The 26,469-nt window shown below is 39.7% G+C and overlaps 1 protein-coding gene across 2 annotated transcripts in view; it reads left to right on the forward strand.

Annotated features, from left to right (window-relative positions):
• SPOCK3 (SPARC (osteonectin), cwcv and kazal like domains proteoglycan 3) overlaps positions 1 to 26,469 on the forward strand; it is a 114,664-nt gene that overhangs the window by 35,303 nt on the left and 52,892 nt on the right. The window contains exons 3-4 of one of the 2 annotated variants that reach the window (XM_053402879.1): positions 6,225 to 6,270; positions 19,957 to 20,071. In XM_053402879.1, the coding sequence (XP_053258854.1) occupies positions 6,225 to 6,270; positions 19,957 to 20,071 (161 nt within the window). Of the gene's footprint in view, positions 1 to 6,224; positions 6,271 to 19,956; positions 20,072 to 26,469 lie in introns of those variants that run through there. The other variant, XM_053402880.1, reaches the window with a different exon arrangement.

Below are 26,469 nucleotides of genomic sequence, written 5' to 3' on the forward strand. Positions count from 1 at the left end.
ATTCAACTGAACTAATACAGCATTCTCTCATTTTTTGTTAATCCAATGTGCAAATAGTTGTGGTTATCCACACACTTTTTTATATTGTGTGCTTACTTTAAAATCATTTAGATTGTCATTTAGAAAAAAAATAATTATGGAAATAAGATTGTGTATGATTGCTGTTTTTATATATCATGTTGGAAACCATCCTCTGATCACTATAATGAAGAGTGGCTTAAAGGTTTTGTAAACAAATAAATGTACTCTTAAAAAGCAATAAGCATATTTACAATATGAAGAGCATAGTAGTCATGAGATAAGAAAAATCACAATCATTTAATGAATAAAAAAGATTTCCACATAGTGGAATGTTTTGAAATCACTGGTAATTTCCCAATTTTTTTTTGGGGGGGGGAGACCACCTTCCCCCTACCACATAATTTACTATTCTGAACTTTGAAGCAGTCACACTGCTTAGTGACCTTTAGCACCAGTAATTCAACTTTTTGGGAAGTGAAATGGAATTTACTGATTTTGGCATGTGCCAAGTAAGAATGTGACCTTTGCCCAGTCAACTTAAGTATGTGCCGTTGGTGTGCAGTGGAAGCATATGGCATTTTACATTTCATAACAGCAGAGTTAATCCCCGTGAAACATGTTGCGATGCATTAATATTTGCAACAATGCATAAGAAATAAAGTGAAGCATGTTAAAATGATTTTTCTTGTGATCTTTCTTCTTGTAGAGATGCAGAACCACTGAGGCAGCACTGTCCAATTTGCTATTGCATTTTAGCAAGTCAAATGTATGGTGGTGGAAAGAAAGAGCAAAGCCAGGGACTGGCACGGGGGAGTAATGCTGAGGTTGGAATGGGGGTCCATGGGAGAAAGCAAGGATAGGGGCTGGAAGGTGGCAAAAATCAAGAGAACAAAGGTGAAGTCAAAAAAAGCCTAAAGAGTAGGAAAGAGTTGTTCTGTGTTGCAACAAATGAAATCCCACCTCTATCCTGCCCTGGTATAGCACTAAACCAAAGCAAACTTGTCATGGTCACCTGCTTTAAACTAATGGATCACAATCCAGTTGATCCTTCAGCTAGACCCTGCTCAAATGTATGTTAGCTAAAATTGATTCAGAACAAAACTGAACCAGCATCAAATTTATTGGTTGTGAGCATCATCATTATATTGGAAATATTTTAGAAGTGTTTGCAATGGATTGGTTGTGGGCTTCAGTTTTGCAAATTTTAGCCAATCACTGTGTTCTGATTAGCTAGGTGTTTCCTGTTTCTAGGAAATAAGGCTTTTTGCAGGATTGGTGGGTCTTGTCACTCTGCCTGAAGCCTCTTTTTCCCTGTGGAAAATTTCTTTCTTTCTGGTCTCCACTGGTAGAGAGGTGGGTTTCTGTCCTGAGAGGTGGAAAACTACTAACCGTTTTCTCATGTGTGGCAAGACCCAAAATAGAGCATTTTGGATGGGGCAGTGGTGTCTTTGTGGATCCTTTGGCCCATCAACTGTGCAAGCCTGGAGGTGGGATAACAAACAAAACAAAACAAAAAACAAAACAAAACAAAACAAAACAAAACAAAACAAAACAAAACAAGAAAGCATCCTCCCTGGATGCCATGATCTGGCAGGGCTTGGGATACAGTGTCATACCTTATCATGTCATTCCTCCCTTGCTTCCTCTTAGGATTGCACTGCTCATTCTGATAATTTTCTTTAGTTAGTGACCTATCTATATTGCATGCGTATATCAGACTTCTGAAATGCATAAACACTATAGGCTAGAAGTAAAATAAAATGCTACAGAAACCAAAAGAAATGCTGCTATTAGAGAAATGACAATTGCACATTTCTTAATTTAGACATAGCTGTAATTCATAATTAATACATCAGATGGTCCCAGACTTTATTCCAAAGCACATGGATAAATTCTTCTACCTATTTCATCAAGTAAGAAAGCATAAATGAAACACAAACTTCCTCTTCTTCAATAGATCTGCTCTAATTTTTTTTTAAAAAAATATGTTCCACTCATTTTATTTTAATGTGAAACATGGAGACTAGGTGAGGTTAAAAAACTTAGCAAATCTTTCTATCCAATGTTTGTATCTAGCTACTGTCAGCACAGGGAAATGCATGTTAAAATTTCTCTTGTATTAAATGTATAGGTTGAGATCCAGAAAAGTCAATGTGTTTATGTAAAATATTTTTACATACACATAAGAGATTTTCTTCTTCTTCTGGCAGCTGCCACTTCATTTTTTATGGGATGATGGTCAATGGTCCCCTCACTTGCAGGGGAAGTCTTCAAGGGCTGCTACTGGAAGGTGATGCTGGAAAGTCTTCTTTAATATGTGGTGCTTTGAATCCACAGAACAAAGCCTTCATTTTCTGATGTTGCCTTAGACAATGAGCCCTGTACAGTGGTACCTCGGGTTACATACGCTTCAGGTTACATACGGTTCAGGTTACAGAGTCTGCTAACCCAGAAATAGTGCTTCAGGTTAAGGACTTTGCTTCAGGATGAGAACAGAAATCGGGCTCCGGTGGCGCAGCGGCAGCAGGAGGCCCCATTAGCTAAAGTGGTGCTTCAGGTTAAGAACAGTTTCAGGTTAAGTACGGACCTATGGAACGAATTAAGTACTTAACCCGAGGTACCACTGTATTGGTTAAAACTGAAAGCTTTAGTTAAGAAGTTCTGATCTAGGTCTTTTATGTTGTAATTCATGTAAAGAGCCACATTGTGGCTGTTTCACATTGTTATAATAGAACAGCAACCCAGATCAATACTCTAGTAAATGACCATTATATTATGAAAGTAGGATTTAAAATGAATAGGCAACTGACTTAGAATTCACCTGCAAGAAACAGTTATCTGTGTGACATATGAGAAAGTCCAGTTGACTGACTCCTGTCAGCCACAGTCTGATGGGCACAGTCCCCCAAGTATAGAATGCAGTATAGAGGTTACTTTACAAGTAGTTTATTTATTTTAAACCCAAAACGTTTGTTTTTCAGTTTTTGAAAATACTTATATAACAAATAGTTGCCATATAACCCCACTCCTCAAGAAACAATCTATGCATATACAATGTAAATGATACAGTCAAACATTAAGCAGGTTCGTACAACAGTGTAGAGTTTATTAAATAAACATGTGTCACATAGTTTCAAAATCATCTTTGGTCTTTGTGTTCTTTAGTGTGCTAAGATGCTCTGTTAGTTTCCCTGTAAGATCTAGCATCCATAGTCTATCTCACCATGCCTTTAGAGTTACGTTTTTGGCTGTTTTCCAATATTCTGTTAATAAATTTCTAGTTGCAGACATGGAAAAGATTAGTAGCTGCTTAAACAGTAAATTCTTACTGTTTACCTAAAAACAGGTTTAAATAATTGTGCAGGTTTGCATTCTCACCATATATGGAAATATGACTTGACATCTACTATGTAAAGGACTTGAATGAGAGCTTAATCTGTGGCATTTCACAGGTATCTGGTGCCATCTGTGAATTGTATTAAGACTATTTTTGCCTCATTTTAGCCGACAATGACTTAAAAAGCCGCTGCCCCCAAGTTTTTGACAGTCTGTGAGTAGTTTCTTGATGGAACAGGATATACTGCATATATCTTACTCAAAGGAAAACCTGTATTTGAGCATATTGGAAATAAGCAGATCAGGCCAATATTGACATTGGGCTTCCAAGCAGAGGGTTTTTTTAGATAAAATTGTTGGGGGGTGGGAACACACTACTGCAAACCTTTCTTCATAGCCAGCTGCTTGCATATTGCATAATTCTATGTTTATTTTATTAATAGCTTTTTGGAGTAAATCATTGAAAACAGGAAGAAAAATGTGAGCATCACTTCCATCTATTTCATATTCTATGTTATCAACTGTCACTTCACACAAATTATAGCTGTTAATTCTAAACAGTCAGAACACATGCTTATAAAAATTAAAGTTGGCACAACGTAGCTTTGGCTTCAGACATGTTTTGTCACAACAAGAAAAGTGTAAATCCATAATCACTGCTAAAACAACTCAAAATATCAAACATCTGTGGACATATTTTTCAGTGGAGCTTATAAGTGAGGTACAAAGCACTCCTCTTTAAAGTGGTAGTCTTCCTTGTGTGTAACATGAGACACTTTGGCACTTCTTGCAAGTATAAAAACCATGCCTTTATTGAGATACTTCCTTTTTTAGTAAAACAATAGAGTCTAATCAGGGTTGATAAAATAAAAAAGTATGCTGTAACTGACCGTATCATTTTTAAATTTTTTTAAAAATCACGGTTCACTGCTGCATGACCAAGATTTTTTGTAATTACATTCATTGCAGAGATGACACATTTGCCTTTCCTTGGTCTCTGCAGTGGCAGTTCTGGGAGTGCCTGCTGATGTCCCAAACAAGTTGCTTTGTTTCTAGATTGAACCAGGATTTGATCAACTCTTTAGGTCAGCTAGATAGAGTGGTGTTTTAGACTGATCATCTAAGGCAGAGGTCAGCAAAATTTTTCAGGAGGGGGCCGGTTCACTGTCCCTCAGACCTTGTGAGGGTCCGGACCCACCCTCTCCCAAAAGCACCCCACCGCCACTCACGCCACCACCTCCTTGTCTTTGGCAGCACCGGCAACGTCCTCTATCTCGGCGGGGTGCAGAGCCCATGCTGCTGGCCTGGGCGGCACCAGGACTGACTGAGCGGGCAGCAAGGTCCGCAAGGTTCATTTTCCCTTCAAAACATAGTCCGCCCCCGCACAAGGTCTGAGGGACAGTGGACCAGCCCCCTGCTGGAAAAGTTTGCTGACCCCTGCTAAGGATTATGGCTGAATGGAGGTCTGTCAACCCAAGCAGTTTTTCATCAGATTTGTGGATTGGCTGTTAGTTACCGTATTTTTCGCTCTATAACACGCACCCGACCATAACACGCACATAGTTTTTAGAGGAGGAAAACAAGAAAAAAAAATTCTGAATGAAACAGTGGATGTATCATTTTTGTGCTTCATGCTGCGGCCACAGACATGTGATTTGACGGTGAGTTTGGGGTAGCCCAATGCAAAGATCCTGAGGATCCATGTGGATCCATGCTTTGTAACCACGTTTTTGCACCATTGCAGCCCCAGGCAACAGTGGGTGCGTGATTTTTTTGGTGCAGGCTGTAGCCATGGACATGCTATGTGATCTGATGGTGAATTTGGGGTGACCCAATGCAAAGATCCTGAGGATCCATGTGGATCCATGCTTTGTAACCATGTTTTTGTACCATTGCAGCCCCAGGCAACAGTGGGTGCGTGATTTTTTTGGTGCAGGCTGTAGCCATGGACATGCTATGTGATCTGATGGTGAATTTGGGGTGACCCAATGCAAAGATCCTGAGGATCCATGTGGATCCGTGCTTTGTAACCATGTTTTTGCACCATTGCAGCCCTGTTTTTGCATCAGATCATTGCTATGTGATCTGATGGTGAATTTGGGGTGACTCAATGCAAAGATCCTGAGGATCCATGTGGATCCGTGATTGGAACCACGTTTTAAGTAGGGAGGGAAGGAAAAACATAGAAGCGACAAGGAGAGGGGTGTGCAGAGAAGCAGCTGGCTAAGAATGCAGGAGAGGGGTTTTACCGGAGGGAGGAAAGGAAGGCAAAAGTCCCCCCCCACAAGCCAGCCAGCTCTCTCTCTCTCCCCCCCCCCAACCTGCATGTTGCCTTCGAGTCCCAGACGCACGGAGAGGAATTAGAAGGAAGGACGCTCTGCTTGCCTGGAGGGGAGGGGTTTTCTCTGCTCTTTGTTCCGTTTGAGCAAACACAGTAAGGAAACAGAAGCGGGTGGGCAGTAAGACCCTGAGGCAGAATGCAGGAAAGCAGCAGCTTTCCTCCCTTCTCCGGACGATTTGATATTTGCCTGATTTTTGCCTTCACTCGCGCTTGTCAGCTCCACACATTCGCTCAATAACACGCACAGACATTTCCTCTTACTTTTTAGGAGAAAAAATCTGCGTGTAATAGAGGGAAAAATACGGTACTTTTAGTTCTTCATTAGCAAAGTTCTTTCTATTCCCTGCAATTGGTTTGCCAGTATGATAATTATATCTTTTTCTTGTTTGTGTTCCTTTTTGCTGCGTGCCCTTTACAGGAAGTCGAGGTTTGTATATTCCTTCTGTATTTCTGTTCTTTTTCTTTCTGCATGTATTTATACTTTTTTCTGCATAATAAACATACACTTTCTTTTTTTCTGCTGCAGGATGATTATTTTCGCACATGGAGTCCAGCCAGACCTTTTGATCAAGGTAAGAAATAATCCTTATATCAATAAAAGGGGTTGATACTATGTAAAGTGTGTGTGTGTGTGAATAAAGAATGCCCCCCCTTGGGGTATGTGCCAATTATTCCCTCTCCCTTTTGAAAAGTGAATTACAATCAATTCAAGTATAAAAATATAACTGCTAGGTGACATTACAGTTAGGGTTAAAAACTAGCCTGAGCTCATAACTTCATTTCTTTAGAGTACTCTACTTAGGGTATCGAAGGAATAGTCACTGAAGTCTGCTTCATACACAGTATTTTTCCAACCCGGGTATTGTAGAAAAGCTCAAGGTGCATGGTTACATATAAGGACCACATATGAATATGTTTTACCACATACATGCAAACTGAGACTTTCTGCCAACTTCATTTTATGATCTACCAACAATTTTTACTTCATCCCTTATAAGGAAAACATGGGTGAAATGGACAGGGCAAGCGTACCAAATTGGAATGTATTTAATACGGGTCAAAAGATTTGCAACATTTAAGGCATGGGAAAAGAAAGAATGAAGGGACTTTAGGTAGGTGAAAAAATATTTTGAACTGGGGCTATGCCACCTTCTTCTCCAAGTCCCAATCATTTTCATGTTTAGTTGACGCTTTATCAGAGCGGCTTCCTAGCAGCTCCTCTTGGGGTTACTTTTAACTTTTGGCTACAGGAGGCCACAGAGGACAGACCTTAGTCTATAGCAACTCTTACCTGCCTGGTGTCCTTCGTATGTTTTGGATTATAACTTTCAACGGTAACAGTTGGGTATGGCCAATTAGCAGGGGTTACTGGTTTCAATAAAAAAAAATATTTGCACATGATCTGGTGTATTCTGGATGATTTGAATGACCACTCACATCGTCCCTGTCTATGGAATACACTGGAGAATTGTAGTTCAGAAATCTAGAGGGCACTACATTGGGGAAGGCTGGTCCATACAATCATGGCCATCCCCACAGTTGGCAGATTTCAGATGCTGCTACATAGAAATGTGCATGGGAGAGCTTGTAACATTATGTAACCCGTTGTATGTTGTTGCTGTAATAAAGCTTTTTTCATATTTGCTTAAACTTTCTTCCAATATAATGGTGTGGGATGATGTAAAAGAGAAGTTAAGTCGGTTAAAGTTTCTTTATAAAGCCCTTAAATGGCTTTGTGACTTCCCTTTGTGGTTTAATAATCCCATGATGTTATTCCCCAAGTTTATTAAGTCTAGCAATTCTCTGTTTTCATAAATGATGGCAATCGTAGAAAAGTTCTGTAAAGAAACTTCATATGTATGGACTCCACTCCCATTTTTCTAAATAAGATTGGATTTTTTGGGGTTTCCAGGCGATAAAAATGCATGATCTATGATCTTGGTGATGAGGGGCAAAATATGATTGGTATAGTCAAGCTTGAATGGGAGACTATATATTTGAATAGCTGCTGAGAGGTTTTGGTTTGGATAATTGTTCAAGATTGTATGTGCTAGAGGAATATATTATGGTCTTAAGGGTGGTTCTTGTTTGCTTGCTAACATACTTGTAGCAAGTAATTTTTTTTTCAAATTTTGCATTCGATTGAATGCATTTATTTCTCAGCTGCAGTGTCAGACTGAGTTTCCATTTTTAATACCACATGGTGTTCATCTGTACTGTCATAAGATGGTTTAGGGTGAGATGAGGAAGCTGGAATTCTGCTTCTTGAGCTAGTAGTTTCTTGGCAGATCATTTGGGAGATTCTATAGATGTACAGAAGATGATAAATATTTAAAATATTTAAAATGCCATATTTGCACTTCTTTTTTTGGCTTGCTGCTGCCAAATGCCATTCAACTGACAATTTAAGGGGGACATAGATCCTCCCCTAACAGTCATACAACAAATTTTTCCAACTCTGCTAATCACTGTTTGTCCATAGTTAATAATAATAACAACAATCTAACAAAATAAACCATTTCATGTTGTCCTATTTAACATAATAATGAAAAAAAAGTTAAAGTGATGGTATGGAGCTATTCTCCCCACCACCACTGAAGGGGAACTTTGTATTGCGTCTTGTTTTAACTATGATGATTCTTTGAGAACATTTTAGATGGCCACCTGTATTTCTTTTATACTAAAAATGTGTTGCCCCCTTCCAACCCTTACCCTGCCTTCCCAAGGCGCTGGGTAAGCTAGGTGCAGGGCTTTGGGAAGGAAGTGCAAGGGCTCTGGCAGAGTCCTAGAGCCCTTCTAATCTCCTTTCCAAAGCCAGGCAAGTACTGACTAGGCTTTGGGAAGGAGGCAGACAGACATGTTCTCAGCTCAGCACCCTGTGCGGGGGAACAAGTCGCACTGCCTTAAATCCACCTCTGATTGTAGCAGTCTCACGGTGCAAGAAATTGAGAGTGTTGGTATACTCATTCCATAGGCTGTGCACACAGGGAAGCTTGTCTCTTGCACTGCTGTACTGTGTTGAAGCTGATAATCAACTCTGAAGCCAAAAGTATATTGTGTCTGTCATGAAAATCAGCATGTATTTTTTGTCATATAAGTCCTTTCCACATGAAATTGGCAGAATATAAGTTCTGGGCTAAGCATCTACAGACATTAGTAACTAACTAACCATGCAAACTTTTTCTGGGCGGGGGAAGCAGTTTAACCCTAGCCACCTAGTCTTTCCAATGGGGTAGAATTGATTGGAAAAGCTGTATAAGTAAGCACACCACTAAATTACAAGGCACCCACCAAACACCATTTGACAATTCACAACACGTGTTTGAGGACTACCTGGAATGTAGAGTTGTGGAAGACTGGCATAAAAGGGATAGATACATAGATGTATATTTTAGTGCTTGACCCCACATGTCATGAAAAAGTTAGATATATATTTATTGAATTTAGATAGTGGTGGAACTTTTTTTTTAAAAAAAAATTCCTTGAAGACTGAAGATGAAAATAATTGAATCCAGGAGCTCTCCGCAGACCGTTCTTGGTACTTATGAACCTAACCAGCTGAACAAAATTAGATTTTAGGAGATTGACGACTTCAACAAATTTACACAATGTGTTTATAGAAATATCATTTTATTTACTTTTCACATGGGATCCAGATGTTCTTTTGGTTTCCATTCTCAGAATGGTAGTGTGGACAGAGTAGCTGAAGAAGATTATTGAAAAACACACACACACACACACACACACACACACATATATAGTTATTTCCGCTCTGCATGTAACATCATGTAAGTGGCATCTGATGGATGTTGCATCAAGTCCAAAGTCAACAGAGGCCTTAAACAGACTTTCATTTGATTGCTGGAAAACCTCCCAACAAGATAGCTTACGTTTATCAGCAAAACAACCAGTGGTATCACAGTTGGCAAAAGATATGAAAACCAGGTTGTGTATGTACCCTGTAACTCTTTACTCATCATAAATAGGATGAAGAGGACCTTGCCTTTTCCTCTTACTGGTGCCACCATTGCAGGATGTTGGTGGTCATAGTATGGGTCTCATTGAAGTAATAGTACCAAAACATCCGATTCAGGAAAGTGAATGTTGACTAAGGAAGCACCTTGTAAAGTTGCATCAATTGCATGAACCATCAGTTTTAGCATCAGCTTTTGCTATCAGCTGCTTCTTGTGTTCTCTCTTGGTGGATCAGTTGACAATGAGTAGCTGCCACTGCTGTTCACCGTTCCAACCAAAAGTCATCTTTTGTCAAACTTGTCAGTGATGTTGTGTGCCAAGTATACTGTTAAACTCTGCTTTTGTCTGCATGTTTGACAGCAACATTTTTGTGAGACATTTCTGATCTCTGTGCTGCATGCAGTTGCCACATTTGGTCCGGGTGACATTTCGGCAATGCTGGAAGGCCCTATCTATCAACCAGAACTTCATCATAGGAACCATAATGGGACTGTAATTGCTGCTTAAGGAAATGCTTGGCAAATTCCTGACATGCATGTATGAATGGGGGCTGATCAAAGCTTTGCAGCAATTCAATACTATTGTAAACTGAAACCAGCATTTGTTACAGAACTTGTGCATTAGTACCTGCTAGTCCACCCACATGAAATTGCAAAAAGGTCACTTTTATTTGTTGAGATAAGAAGCCCACCATCAGCTGTGACATGCACATTTCTTATGAAATTAACTTGAAGAAGCCATTCATAAATTAACCTGGAATATTCTGGGCATCTTTCCACCTCCATACATTTAGATTTTTTTGTTGTTACTGCCTATATAAAGCTAATGCAATAAGTGGCAAATGCAGTCTAAATTCAGACTGTTAGATGGGTAAAAATGCAAAAGCCAATGAATGGTTGGAATTCTTCTTCTTTATGTAGAGGTTTATATTAATATTTAACCACCTGTGCATTAGACTAAAAGTTATTTCACATTCTGTATGGCTACTATTTTCCTAATTCTGCACCGTAACAAAAAAGTATAGCATTCGTTTAGGCAGTGGGGTTTGTTTGTTCACCAGTTTTATCTGAGTGATGTTTGTGAGCTGGAAGGCATTGTTGGTTATGCACTATTTTTCAATATATAGTCATAGAAGATGGGTGAAACATATTTAGATCAATTTTTCTTGTTCATGTGACCATATGTGCAAAATATATTACCCTGGTTTACTCTTAGAAGGTAGAGGCTTTCAAAGCTTAGCGGGAGTGCTATAGTGAATAAAATTACAATACAAAGTCACTGAAGTAATTTCTGAGGTATGGACTCTCCTTTCCTTTGCTCAATAAAAATACCCCGGAGGATCAGTGAACTATTTTCATGTAACAGATAAGATATGAAATGACATTTCCATGGAGGATGGGTACCCTGCAGGTATTGTTGTGTTAGTAGATACCATTTATAATGCTTTTCATCAGCCACTCTAATCCATAGCACTTGGCTTTTACAGTATATATACTGTTATCTAGGCATTCAACCAAAAATAGGAATGAGGCAATTTCAGTCTCTTGTATGTTATGCTTTCGTGAACTATTCCTGCTTTTATCAGTTCACTTATGATATAATTCCAGTGCCTACAGGTTTGCATTAAAGGTTGCATACACGTTAAGTTCAGTATTCTGTTTGTACCTATTTAATTTTGTGTTCTTATTATATATAATAAAATTAACATACTCTGTGCTAAAAGTACACTTGTGTTTGATGATTAAGATGTATGTTTCTAGAGTGAAATGAGCATCGCTCAGCAGTAGAACTCATGTTTTGCATACCAAAGTTTCCAGATTCATTCCCCACTATGCCTAGGTAGGATGGAGAAAGTTGAGTGGAACTCTGGAAAGCTGCTGCTACTCAGTGTTTATAATATTGAATTAGATGGATCAAACGTCTGAGTTAGTATAAGGCAGTTTCCTATGTTTCCCAAGGGAAAGGCATGCTTTATGATCTGATATGGATATCTCATAGATCTCATAGAATCATAGTTGGAAAGGCACCTGGGGATCATCTAGTCCAACCCCCTGCAATCCATGAATATGCAGCTGTCCCTTATGGAGATCAAACCTGCAACCATGGCATTGTCAGCACCACACTTTAACCAACTGAGCTATCTCTAAAATGAAGAATTTCTAAAGATACAGTTCATTTTAGTGGTGGTGATGGTAGATCAAAATATTTCTGTGTAATTGTTAAAAGTGCTGATGTTTTTTTCAGCATATTCCTGTGTAGCACACCCAGCCTCTTCAAGTGTGGTTGTTTAAAATTAATTTATATGCTTAAGACATTCAATAATTTGATGTGTCTTTACCTTATCAAGTCAACTTTGTTATCTTTCTAAGCTTACCTATTTAGTTGTTTTTGCTAGAAGCTCTGTGAACTTCCTACTTTTATGTAAGTTAAGCTGTGTTTGAGAAGTTGTGGCTTGTTTCAGTAAAGCTGTAGCAGAGTTAATGTAGGACACAGATTTTCCTCTCCCCCCTCCCAGCCACAATAGTTCGACAAAGGTAGAAGCCACAGAAAATCAATCTGATCTCTATTGACTGCCATGGGACAAAGTATATTATGCAAAATGTAAAAGGAGTGGAGGAAGAGAAGCTTCTACCTTAATAGGGGCCCCACTACTTTCTTCCCCATAAGAGAAAGTCTGCCAGTTGCTCCTTTGCAGGGAAGGAGGAAAAAGAGGCACATGGCAGGGATAGAGCTATCCACTGCTGCTGATGCTGAGTGCTTGACTGCTACCAGTAGGGACCTCATGCAGTTTGTCTTCCTCCATAGCTTTCAATAACAGATGCTGACACTACACAGGTACTATAAGCCACACTGACATCCCAGACAGCTTCCTTTCAAGGGAGCATTACAACCACTTTTTATTATTACTCAAACAATTAAGTGATTTGCAAGATAAAGATTTATTATTATTTATTGGAAAATCAGAGAAATTATTTTCAGTTGTCCTATTCCAAATACTAGCTTGCTTATTTATTATTATTATTAATAAAATATATAGATAAATAGCATAATCTTAATGTGGAAATGAATAAATCTCCACACAACTAGGAAAGTTACGTCACGGACTGGTTTGACTGACCGACTCTTAGCTGTTCTTGATTGATTTCCATTTCTAATATATAACAAATCTTCATAACATGTGTTGTGGTTTAAGCTTCCCTTTTCTGGTTGTTCTAGAAGACAAACCAGTTGCTAACTTAGCAGCTATTAGGAAAGTGCACTTACTAGCCAGCAGGTAGACCATTTCTTATTATTATGACATTGAAATTAGGTTATTCTGCAATGTATCCCGCACCACAAGAACCATATTATCTTCACCCTTCTATCTTGAAAAATATAGTCTTTACATGTTTGCATGATCTTGATAATCAACACTCAACTCTGATGTATTGACTATGTTCATTTCATTAAGTGCTGCTGGACACTCTCAAAGATTCCTACTAAAGTTTCTCATAGTGAATTATGATCAGTGTCTAAAGCACCATGAAATCATAACATGCACAGTTTCAGAAGCTGCACCATAATTAAAATTCTTCTAGGGCTGCTTCACACTACTAAGGATTCAGCTAGATTGGTAAAGAAAAAGTGTTTTATATGCATTATAACACCAGATAGTGCTGTGGAGTTCCGCTTTTGCCAACATGATTTCTCATACAAAGTTTAACAATGCTTTTTCCTGAAATACTTATTTGATGTGTCTAGATCCAGCCTAAATTTATCTCCATGAATATGTAAATACTTGGAAGAAGCTTACTGAAAGATGTATTCAGATAAATATTAAGCTGCTGCAGATCTGTAGATACCAGCATGTCTCCAGAGACCAGTTGAGTCTTCCTAGAGTATGTTGAGAGAGAGAGAGGGAGAGAGGGAGAGAGGGAGAGAGGGAGAGAGGGAGCGCGCATGCATGGAAACTGTAGTTGCTGCACAATTTCCTGGAAGAAAAACCATCAAAACAGATTCATTTGTCTGCAAAGATTCTTGTTAAAGAATAGAGTATGAGTCAAGCGGCAAAGTATTCCTGAACTCTTTGGGAAAGTTTCTCACTTCTACGTAAAATTAAATATAGGGGAATGCATGCACAAAAACAAACACACCATCTATACTTTGAACAAATGAAATGCTTATGGAAATAAGATTTGTAGTGGAACAAGCAATAGACTGGTTCAGATTATGCTGTAACCCATGTGTAGAAGCTAAACATCATAAGTAAGTTGGGTTGTGTCCTGTTCATCAAGCAGGATTTCATTTCCACTGGCCCTGTGGACATTAACTAGTTTGCAAAGTTTGCATACAGAGTGTAACACCGCTAGATCTGAAGCAGACAGTAGTACCACAAACCTTATGCATTAATGACTAGTATATACACAAGGCCAAATGTGAAAATCTGGTGATCCTAAATTCTTTCCTCAAGTTATGCTCTTTCTGGGTTAGTTTGTCCACTGTTGGTCCCCACCCTGCTCTCAGCTTTCACCCGTGGCTCCTAGAAGCTGTCAACATGTGACAGCCAGCAGCCATACCCTGGGAAATAGCTTCAACTGGCTGGCTAAACCAGCTAAGGGTAGCCAATGGGTCTCAAACCTTCAATAAGTTAGGGACTTCCTCTGCATGCAAAGACAGGCTCCTGTACATTGAGTAGATGACACCAATGTTGGGTCCAATGCTCAAGAAGGTAGTTTCTTCATGTGCTGTAGACAGAGAGAGATGAGAGGCAGATGGGCTCATTAACCTGGGAGAGTAGCCCATCTAGTAGAAGGTCCTCAGACCCTGGTGGCTTACAGCTATACACATTTGTGAGAGAGAATCCATACCCACCATAATCCATGTCAAAATCATGGTGCAGTAGAACTTGCTCATAATCCCCATCAGCTGGTGCCCCTCTGAGAACATTGATAGCCTGATCTTTCATGAATTTGTCCAATCCCCATTTCAAAGATGGCTATGTTGATGGTCACACATTCTGATTGAAATTCTGTAGTTTAACTGTGTGAAGAACTAGTTCCTTTTATCTGTCTTAAATCTATGAAAGCTTGATTACATGACCCCAGTATTATAAAAGATGGAGATGAACTACTGTCTAGCCACATTCAACACACAATGCATGCTTTTATATGCTTCTCCCATATTTTCCCCCTTACTTTGTTTTTTGGTTAAAAACAACAGTTCCTCTCTATTAAGCCTTAACTCCAGATCTTTTATGAACAAGTTTAAAAAGTACTGGTTTCAATTCAGATCCTTGGGGGACAAAACTTCTTACAACCCTCCATTGGAAGAACTGATCAATTATTCCCTTTCTTGGCTTCCTGTTCCTTAACCAGTTACTCATATATAAGAAATGTCCCCTTTCCCCACAAGTGCTAAGATTCCTCTGGAGTCTTTGGTGAGGAACTTTCACTAAAAGCCTTTTCAAAGCCACTCCCCATTCTTATTGAGCCTTAGCGATTCACAAAGGTGCTTAATTCCCGACATAATTCTATATGTTGTATGTAGGACGTCTTGCCATTCTATTTGCTTTGCTAAACTCTGGCATATACAGTGGTACCTAGGGTTACAGATGCTTCAGGTTACAGATGCTTCAGGTTACAGACTCCGCTAACCCAGAAATAATACCTCGGGTTAAGAACTTTGCTTCAGGATGAGAGCAGAAATTGGGTGGCGGTGGTGCAGCGGCAGTGGGAGGCCCCATTAGCTAAAGTGGTGCTTCAGGTTAAGAACAGTTTCAGGTTAAGAACGGCCCTCCGGAATGAATTAAGTTATTAACCCGAGGTACCACTGTACGTGAACTAAATTGTAAATGCATTTGGGAAACTTTTGCTAACTATTAAGTCTAGATTTCATTATGACATAAATTTGACATTTCAGTAATGAACAATAAAAATAATACAGGATGTATTAGTAGAATTCCTACTGAAAGTGCTATTAAAATATCATTTTGCTAAGCAACCCCCACCAATAGCTTAAAGCAAATAACTACAGAAGAACCTAAAGCTATTTAGGCTGCTATATTATAGATAGTTTCCCATTTAACACAAGACATTTTTGAGTAGACATGCATATGAGTATATTGTTAGGTAATAAAAGGTAAAGGGACTCCTGACCATTAGGTCCAGTTGTGGCCGACTCTGGGGTTGCGGCACTCATCTCGCTTTACTGGCCGAGGGAGCCAGGGTACAGCTTCCGGGTCATGTGGCCAGAATGACTAAGCCACTTCTGGTGAACCAGAGCAGCGCACAGAAATGCCGTTTACTTTCCCGCCAGAGTGGTACCTATTTATCTACTTGCACTTTAACGCACTTTTAAACTGCTAGGTTGGGAGGAGCAGGAACCGAACAAGGGGAGCTCACCCCGTTCGAACCACCGACCTTCTGATCGGCAAGTCCTAGGCTCTGTGGGTTAACCCACAGCACCACCCGTGTCCCTTTATTGTTAGTTAGTTATCTAAAAATCCAGGAAATATCTCCCTCAAAAATACTTTTCTTAAAAGCAAAACAAAACAGTTTTCAGAACTGCAATAGTGGTGCCAGACAGACATTTCTAGGCAAAGATTATAAAGTGGGAGAGCTGAATGAGAGACAATTTTACCCTGGTCCCCTGCAGATTGGACATCTAAGGTATACAATATGAGAAAAGGTATAAAACCATGAGAAAGAGCCTTTTTTGAATATATGTAGGGACTGTGGCAGAAGCGGAGGCTCAGGAAAAGCTCTTACGCCTTTTCCTTGTGCAAATACCTTGCAGAGTAGGCCAGTTGCTTCTTTTAACTACCTGCTAGCTGCTGCCACCAGTTCCCAGTCAGGAGGGAGATCTTAGGCACCCAAGACAAAGACAAGACAAAGGGACTACTCACCACCCACCACTAGAAAGGAAATGGGGGTGGGGAAGGCTCTGCCCCCTGGGATCTCCTGCACCTGCCCACTTTGATTCAGGGTAGCCACGCCATCCCCCCAGTGACTGCCTTTGACTCCTACTTAAACCATTGGTTGCTTTGATTCCCTGCGGTCTGTTCGTGATGTAGATAACACCTTCTCCCAAGGTTGAAGTGGGGGGACCATTTTGTGGATTGTATCAGATGCCAAAATGTTTTGGGCTGGCCCTGTGTGGATATAATGGTTTAGCATGAACTATGTGCTGCCTAGTCAGGGAAAATTGAATGGTAGACCCAATGCTTTTTGTGACAGGGACTAGGAAATTTATGGCCTTTAACGTAAATTGGGTTTAGAAGCCAGTGTAGATGAACCAGTATACATAATTTTTCTTCTATGTGTTCTTCATTCAGTCATGGGTGTCTGTATGAGCTGAAGCTTTAAGTCAGTTTTCAGGGGTGGCCCCACACAAATTAAATACTAATATACTTTTGCTTAAAACTGCTTTAGTTCTACTATAGAAAAGAGATTGCGATTGCACTGTAAGTAAAAAATATGTGATCATACTGCAATCCAACCAGTCACTTGTCACTGCAGTCACTTCCTGTTTTTAGTTGAACAAATGGCGTTCATGCTCAAAACATTGTCTCCTATTGAAACTGATATCTGCCCATATGATATTATCAAATCATTGTATACACAGCAAATGGATCACTGAGTATTCTCAGGTTTTATAGGCATGAAATTGTACTGATTTTCAATCTTTCACATAGGTTCTCAGGTACTCTGTTACACATTTGTAAATGTCCATTCTATATTTATTGAAAGGTGGAGTATTTCTAGAATCTATAAAACACTGGGAATGTCCCCGTTTTTTATTTTATTTTGAAAATCATATTGTGACAGTGTTTTATCTAGTGAATAAAGTCTTTGTTGTCACACATTTCTGGAGGTGTGAAAAACACAATACAGAATGAAATAGCACAGGGCTTCTAAATCTGACAGCTATCTGAGAAAATGTTTGCAATGTTGTTGTTTTTACTTGAATTTAATACAGCCCTGATGCAGTGATTTCTCAGTTGAGTTCAAAGGAATGAAAGCCAAAGCTTATTCAGTGTTTTGTTTCTGTGTAAAACAAAGAACTTCTGACTTTTTTACTCAATATTTTCTGATTTCCCATTGACCTTATTTGCATGCCAAGGTAAACTACCATAACTGGTTTACCGTGAATGCAGATTTTATTATTATTATTATTATTATTATTATTATTATTATTATTATCATCATCATCTAAACTGCCAGTTCATCCAACGATCACAGGATGATGTACAATATAAAAAGACAAAAATATATACCGTAGTGACAAAACAGTATCCCACACCCTGTTTAAAAGGTCACATGGTATTTAATTAGCCAAAGGCATGGGAAAAGAGAAATGTATTTTCCTGGAGCCTAAAGATATGTAACAATGGCACCAGGCAAGTCTCCCTGGGGAGAGCATTCCCTCCCTGGGGAGCCACAGCAGAAAATACACCTTCTCATGTTGCCTCAGATGATGAGTGTGAGGTCTGAATGGGGTTCATATGGGGAGAGGTGATCCAGGAAGTATTGTAGTCCTGAGCCACTTAAGGATTTATAAGTCAAAACCAGCATTTTGAATTGGGCTCCAAAATTAATTGGCAGCCAGTGAAGTTTGGCCAGGATTGGTGTTAAGTGCTGAAACTGTATTGCCCTGGTGAGCGACCTGTATAACAGAAGTCTCATGTATAACACATTGCAGTAACCTAACCTAGAGGTTATCAGAGCATAGACAAGTTAGGCTATTCATGTCCAGGTAGGAGCACAGCCGGGCCACCAGCCAAAGCTGATGGAAGACACACTATGCCAACAAGGCCACCTGAGCCTCAAACAACAGCTGTGGATCCAGAAGGAACCCAAGGCTGCGTACCTGCTCCTCCAAAAGCAGGCCGTATCCCATCTGATCCAGCGAACCACTCACTAACAGTGCCTCAGACCTCTCTGAACTGAGCTTCAGTTTATTGGCTCTAATCCAGTCTCTCTTCTGGTAGAGATCATCATACAGGGCAACCAAAGCAGTTTCTGTGCCAAAACCCTAGCTCATATAGATCTAGAAAACCAGTTTCCTCCAAGAGCACCTAGATCTGTTCCGTGACTACCACCTCAAGAAGCTTGCTTAAGAAGGGGAGGGTGGCAACTGGCTGGTAATTACTGGCCCAGCCACCTGTCCCCTCTCTGCTAGTTTTTATCAGCCAAGAGGGGCAAGGTTCCAGAACGCTAGTGGTCCAAGCATTTTATCCTCACCTTTGAGCCTTACTAACTGAAACTCATCCAACACAACAGGATTAGACAGTGCTCTAGACACCACTTGAGATTCATCTGCTGTAACAGCGGAGTCAAGGTTCTGCTAGATGCAAGTGATTTTATCTAGTCAGCTTTGCTCCTCCATGCTAGCGCCACCATCCTTGGCTTAGTGTTACTTCCAAAGCGCAGTTCTGTAGCCAACGTTTGTTCTTAACGTTGTGGCATGTTTGAGCAAAACAAAGCTATGATCCCCATTTTGGAATAAACTCAGGAATCATTCCCTATGCTAGCAGGGAAGAGCAAAACAGGCAACTGGTGTGGTCATGGTATACCACGTGAGCTTTGAACTGGGCCATAGTCACATTTCAACCCTTTTAAACCCTATGCAGAAAATACTTCTCAAACCACAAAGTGCAACTTGATTCAATCAGGTGTTAGAAATTACTGCATTCTGAGGTTATGCATCCCATAATGTGGTAAATCTCACTGTATTATGTTGCTTTTAACACAAGTTAGAACAAGGTGGTACAAGTTAGTCCCTATCTTTTTGAGTTTCTGTCTAATGATAATTTATGCAACCAATTCAAATGTTGATCTTCACATGGTGAAAAATGTGCCCATATACAAGTAGTGCTCCCATCCAATCAAGTTTCTATCCTTGGCAGTCAACAGGTGATGCAAGTGTCAGATGTAATAACTATGTTTATCACGTGAAAAACAAGTTCCTATGAATCTGTTCCCATGGAAGTTTACGTACTACCTGGGCATCAAAGCAATGACAACAAAGACCGAACTAGAAACCTTAACAGCAAGAAATTAGGATGCAGTTGATTGAGCACACAATCATCCATACATATGTGTGCTTGTGTGCTAGACTACACTTTTTATTATAATGCAGGTTTCTTTTTAAAAAGTATTGGTTTAATGTAACATGAAATGCATTTAAGAGCCCCTAGTAAGGCATTCATAACTCTACTGTGTGCAACAATTGAGTTGGCTTATAATTACTGTACATCTGTAGAAAAGGATTATTTAAAAAAATATTCTCCTAATTGTTTTTAGCTTTAGACCCAGCTAAAGATCCATGCTTAAAGATGAAATGTAGTCGTCATAAGGTATGCGTTGCTCAAGACCAACACACAGCTGTTTGCATTAGCCACCGGAGACTTACGCACAGGTAAATATCTCCATATTATTGATTAGTTAACAGTAACAAGGTCTGTAACTATGGAATTTTGCTAACTGCGTTTTCATCGCATCTCATAGCTGAGGTAAAAATATGTGACAGTGTATATATTCGTGAGCTTTCTATGTATAAAAGAATCCTTCATGGACTCCAGGAGCTGCAGATATTAAAAAACTTACTTTGTTATAATGCTGGGGTAAACCATAGTTAAGCAATGGTGTGTGCAGTATCATTTCACTACTCCCTGGAGCAGGAAAGCAAACCGTAGAATGCTGTTACATTTGAACCAGCACTTTTGTTTGATTATCCCAAGCATACCATGATCAGAAGCTAGGAAGAAACAAATCTGCTTAACTGTGGTTGGTGGGCAGCATTGCTTCTGAACATGGCCAGTGAATTGCTACCAAAATGGCCATATTTATGCCAATTATATACCAAGCAGTTCCAAAGTAACTGTTCCTGTCCCAAAAATGCACTTCTGAAAGCGATGCCCCCCTTTTTTTATCTGCATGCAAACATGCATCTGTGTGCATGAATGCACACATTCCTCTGTAGAAAGTCCAAAGTTTTATGGGGTGGTCTGTTCTGAAAAGTGTACATGCATATTTCTGAACTGGTCTGAATGTTAATGGTTAAATTTATACTATCATTTCACACAAATAGAAAGTGTTAATTGTATCATCAATAGTACAGCTGTTATTCTCTCCTCTGGGGAGTAGCAAAAAAAAAGAAAGAAGTACCACACTATGTGGGCATAAACAAACACAGGGAATTCCTTATTCACATCTCATTTCCAAGGATTTTGTGCAAACAGCAGTGGGCAGGCAGGATAATCTGTACTGTCATATCTCTCCCAAGATTGCTGGGACAGTTTTTCTACCACCACTTGGTACTTACTGTCTTATTCTGATGAATGTTACCTAGGAGCAAAACAGTGAAAAATCTGACCTGTTGTTGCCTCCCTCCATGCTGCCTAGAGTGAGACAGATAGCTCAGACAGGTGGTAGTGAGGTATCAAACACAGTTGTCCATGTTCCTCCTGTTCTTAGTGTGTGTTCCAAAGTGTGTGTTACTCTGAGGGCTCCCTTATTATGTAACAGGTGAGACCCGTCCCAGTGTCGGGATGCCATGCAGTAAAATCCTGGGTAAATAGGGAGTATTTCACCTTAAGAAGATTAATTGTGGATTGTTGGGGAAAGGTGGAAATACAACAATTGAGTAAAAAAAAGATGAACGCTGCTGTATTTATTGTGCCACAGCAAAGCACTAAAGCATATCATTTTGTCTTTTAATCATGCATAATTCAAATATGCATTTTAATCATTGTTGTTTTTTCTTTACAATTCTGGAAACTATGTTCATGTAATGGTGTTTCCTTGCTGTTCAGCATAGTATACTTACTGAGCAGATGGATAATACGTATAACAGCAAAAGTTGTGAGATGTCAAGTGTAGTTGCATAGCTACTGGAGTTTCTAAAGCTGTGCATTGCATATTGGAGAGAGGACCAGATGCCATTTTTCTACCAGATTCTCTTGAAAAACAGGGTTATACTTGAGGCCACAGAGGTGTCTATCAAGTTATGTTAATGGTTCCATTGTTGTTCATAGTAACAATTATGCATTTAAATGTATTCTTGTATTCTGTTGCTTTTCATTTGATAGATTTCCCTCCAGTAATGCAGCTGTTCTATCAAAAATAAAACAACAACAAAAACTCCTTTCAATTTAAGGGAGCACATTTTCTTGCCAAATTCTGAAGTTTATGCTATCATTGGTGGCTGGTATGGTACAGTTCTCAAAATAGATAGTTTTAATTGAGTGCATCTGCACTGCTTAGGAAAGCATACCTTTTTATAATTTTTCCTTACTTCACAAAAATATAGCTTGTGTTGATAAATCAAAGATTTAATAGAATTAAGCACAATTGGTCATCAGGAATCTTTATTCCTAATAAACAGACACCTGGACCATTCAGCACTAAATAGATTGAAATGAGTAGGAGGCAAAACATATTTTTCCTTATATGGAATGCAAAGTCATGGGAATTTATTGTAGGCCAGCCCACCTGTAACATGTAAGGTGGAAGACATCCCTGTTAGGTTGCTGACATCACTGTTAGATTGCAACAATGGTAGATGGGCGGGGGAGAGCGGGAGAGCTCAGCTATCATGCACCATTAATATTAAATACTGCATATCGATTAGTGCCCGTCTCGTTTCCAGAAGGGATTTAGGGCAGATGAATTTGGGTAGAGCACTTGTGCCTTGCGATCCCGCATCTGAATACTTCTGAGGTAGAGCACTTTAAGCCTTTGATTGCATTCGCTGATATATTTTTCGAAAATGTATGGCTTGAGTGTTGAAATACTTTGTTTCTTAGGATAGAGCTACAGTTGTAACGAGCTATTTGTGATGTAATTTTAAGGTGAAATACAGACACACAAATACATGCTTTTAATATGATTATACCAGAGGTTTTCAACCTTTTTGAGTCCATGGCTTCCTTGATCAACTACATTATTTCTGCGGTCCCCTGTGAGGAAACACATTCCAAAGCCTCAGAAGCCAATTTATGTCACCTCTTGACTGCAGCCGGCAGTCCTTCACCGCTTTTAGTAGACCCTCCCATGTGGAGTGATCCTTCAGCCTCCTCTCCCCTCTCCTTGTGAGTCCTCCGCACAGCTGCCCCTGGTCTCTGAGCCTTCTCCCCTCACCCCAACGAGAGGTGCCTCCTCAAGCCGTCTCACAGGGGCCTGGGAAGAGGATTCCCCCAGCCTTAGTGGCCCAATAGAGACTGGCTGAAGGTGAATGTGCGGCCACCATCTTACTCACCTTCAGAGGCAGGAGGTGGCAGCAGCAGGTGCCGCTGGGCGTACATGGTGGAAAAATTCCCTTTTGGCGCTAGACACTCAGCTCCCAGCCAGGCATTGCACTTAGCAAGCACAGGTAAGGCCAGTGTAGTGCCTGCCTGCCTGCCTGGCCTCCCAATTGTTGGTCCATTCCCAACAGCAAGGGCTGGCTGATTGACTGGCTGGGCTCCCTCACCCACCTGCTTGCCGCCTCAGCTCCTGGCAAGCAGCACCCCCTGGCCAGCTCCAGACACACCAATCAGCTGGAGAGGTTGGAGCTGAGCAAGCCTTTGGGAGGCAGAGGTGCAAGAGGGCATCAGAAGAGGGAGGGAAGGAAAGAGGGATGGAGGTCAGTGTTGCCTGCGGCATCCTTGACCATCATTCAAGTCACCCCAGGGTGCCACGGCACACTGGTTGAAAACCACTGGCTTATACTCATCAGGCTTTCATTTATTTTTAGTTTGATCAGAGATTTTGACAATCTGTGTGCTTTTGCACATACCCGTGAAATATTATATAATAATAATAATAATAATAATAATAATAATAATAATAATAATAATTTATTATTTATACCCCACCCATCTGGCTGGGTTTCCCCAGCCACTCTGGGTGGCGTCCAGCAAAATATTAAAATACAATAGTCTATTAAACATTAAAAGCTTCCCTAAACAGGGCTGCCTTCAGATGTCTTCTAAAAGTCTGGTAGTTGTTTTTCTCCTTGATATCTGGTGGGAGGGCGTTCCACAGGGTGGGTGCCACCACCGAGAAGGCCCTCTGCCTGGTTCCCTTTAACTTGGCTTCTCTCAGCGATGGAGCCACCAGAAGGCCCCTGGCACTGGACCTCAGTGTCTGGGAAGAACGATGGGAGTGGAGACTCTCTTTCAGGTATACTGGACCAAGGCCATTTAGGGCTTTAAAAGTCAGCACCAACACTTTGAATTGTGCTTGGAAACGTACTGGGAGCCAATGCAGCAATGCAATGTATTTAGCAATGCAAGGCTGAGCAATGAAATTCAGCTTTGGTTAATCCTTTCATGATATTTAATGGGTAGATTTTAGAGAATCCTATCACAGGTTAGGTTTCTTCCCATTGACAAGTACTACTTCAAAGAACAGACCATTATGTTTTATTTGCAGTCATCATGTGAATAGCACCATTATCTGTAGCCACCTATAATCTCATATCAACACAAACTGAATTGCTTCTTGTTGTAAAGATATTTTTTTTGCTTCAAATATCAGTAATTTTTCTCAGCTTACCTGTTATTTACAAATGCCTTTGAGATCAAACCCACCAACAGATGTAGCAAATTCTAAAAATAGGGCATGCCACATATATCTTATCAAACTGACCTTGCTACCCTTTTGACATTAATAGCAGCCTTCTGATTCAATGTACATGTGGCATTGTAATGAATCAGAATCATGAAGGGGGAATGCGAGGGAGCCCCGACTGTATATCTTTTATCTTTTAGAATTGATTGCCAGACTACGTAAATCCCAGAAAGTTGAGAACTTTTAAATCTTATCTTCATTTATTGCACTTCTTAATTTTGGAACTGAAAGTATTCCAGAAAGCAGCGAGAATTGCTTTAAAATTGGCTATTGTATCTGCTTCATTTGCTTATCCTATTGACCTTAGCTTTGGGTATATAGCTATAGCTAAGGAGTTCTTTTCCCCCCTAAAAAATTGTTTAGGGGTATTCTCATTTTCCTACACATATTAAAATGCTGCCCCTCAATCAGGCCAAAGTTAGATTCACAAAGTGTTTAGGGGTATGCGTACCCCTGCATTCCCCCAGGAAAAAAAGCGCTAGCTATAAGGCCTGGTAAGGAGGGGGGGTGGAATGTAGACAGAATGGAGTGAAAATCCATTAATTTTGTTTTTATGGTGCTTTCCCCAATTTCCTCCCTAAGCTATTCCTGATTTGTGTGCTGTAGTAACATGGGGAAAAACATTTCCCTTTCAGCTTTCAGGGGTGATCAGCTCTGTGCCCTGAAGCATGGTATTTGGTTACCCTTGTCTGTGATGGATGATGTGACAGAAGGCTGAAAAAAATTCTGAAGTGCTATAGAGCTGCAGTAGTGGCTCCATTATACACAATACACAGAACAATATCACTTATTCAAGCTGTTCTTTGGCACTGCATCTTCAAGACAGAAGTCCCTCTGTGAGTGACATTGTTTCACGTTAGTATTTTCTTTTTCGAGACTTCACTTAAAGCATTGTGCTTTGGAAGATGCTTGATAAAAACAAACACACCTTATCTCTTGAGTAATTCGTGTTAAGAAATCATATCAGGAAGGCAGTAAATGTGTTGAGATAAGTACCTATGTTGAGATAAGTAGTCTTGGAGTTGGAGTGATATGAAAAATTCACCTAATAAGATATGTTTGATAGGTTCATATAGCTTGATTTTCTGTGGAACCATTTATGGGTTAGAGAACAAGGAAGGATACATTTCTTAGTTTGGATAATGGGTGGGCTCCCAGTAACAAATTAATATTCTCTCTCTCTCACCCCCCTTCTTTTGCCTTTTAGTAGCATCAGCAACAAAATAAATTAGCACAGAAAAAGAAACATAAAGTAAGCATTGATTTATTGGTTTGCCTATGACAGTCTGACCCTTTGTCACCAAATGCTTAATGTACTGAAAGTGAATTCATAGGGAGCAGATGCTCCCCTAATTGTTTGAGAATGAGACTGTTTTGTTAGTAATGGGAAGGAAAGTTGGGTTGGGAGAAACAAAGAGTGCACTTGCTGAGTCTTTGGATGGATCTACACATAGGAAAAAAACCACTATAAACAAGTCATAAATTGTTATAACAAAGAAAAAATGCTATGTAAAATCACATATAAAAGATTTGAGCTCTACAGGACCATCTGGTGTTGCATGTTTATAATGCATTCAAAACGCTGTTTTTTTTTTGACTAATGTAACTGAGTCCTTAAGTGCTGAGTAAATATTGCATAGGATTTCACTGTAAGCTATTTATAGGATATCTAAAGGTTTTCAGATATTCGTTGAATACTGAACACAGAGTGCAGTCCAGAAGGATTTGTGTTATATGCATTCATACCAGAAAGATTCTGTAATGGAATAATGGGTTTGTGCTGTACCAAAGGACTATATGGTGTGGATCAGAACACATAGGTAGCTTGCTTAAAATTGCTGCGATGTGAACTCTGAGAAAATATGATTATACACAGAAAGTATTAAGTTTAAAGAACATTGAAGAGTTTTGAATTGAATTGAATTTATTACGGTCCCAGACCAGACTCACATACCATACTAAACAAATCAAAAACACAATAAAATTAAATTTAAATTAACCATCAATATAATGATAAACAGTACAATTATGGCAGCAGTTAAAATATGGTTTAAGTCTTAATCTCTCCAATATTATCTATAATTTGCTTCTAAGGCCATAGTCTTTATAATAGCACAGCTTGTTCCCTATGTTTTATGGCAACCACGCAAAATTTGGCCACCTTTAAAGTGATCTCTGGATCATTGTCCTCTATCAGAAATT

This window comes from Podarcis raffonei, chromosome 9, assembly GCF_027172205.1.
Source record: "Podarcis raffonei isolate rPodRaf1 chromosome 9, rPodRaf1.pri, whole genome shotgun sequence".
NCBI classification, from domain to species: Eukaryota; Metazoa; Chordata; class Lepidosauria; order Squamata; family Lacertidae; genus Podarcis; species Podarcis raffonei.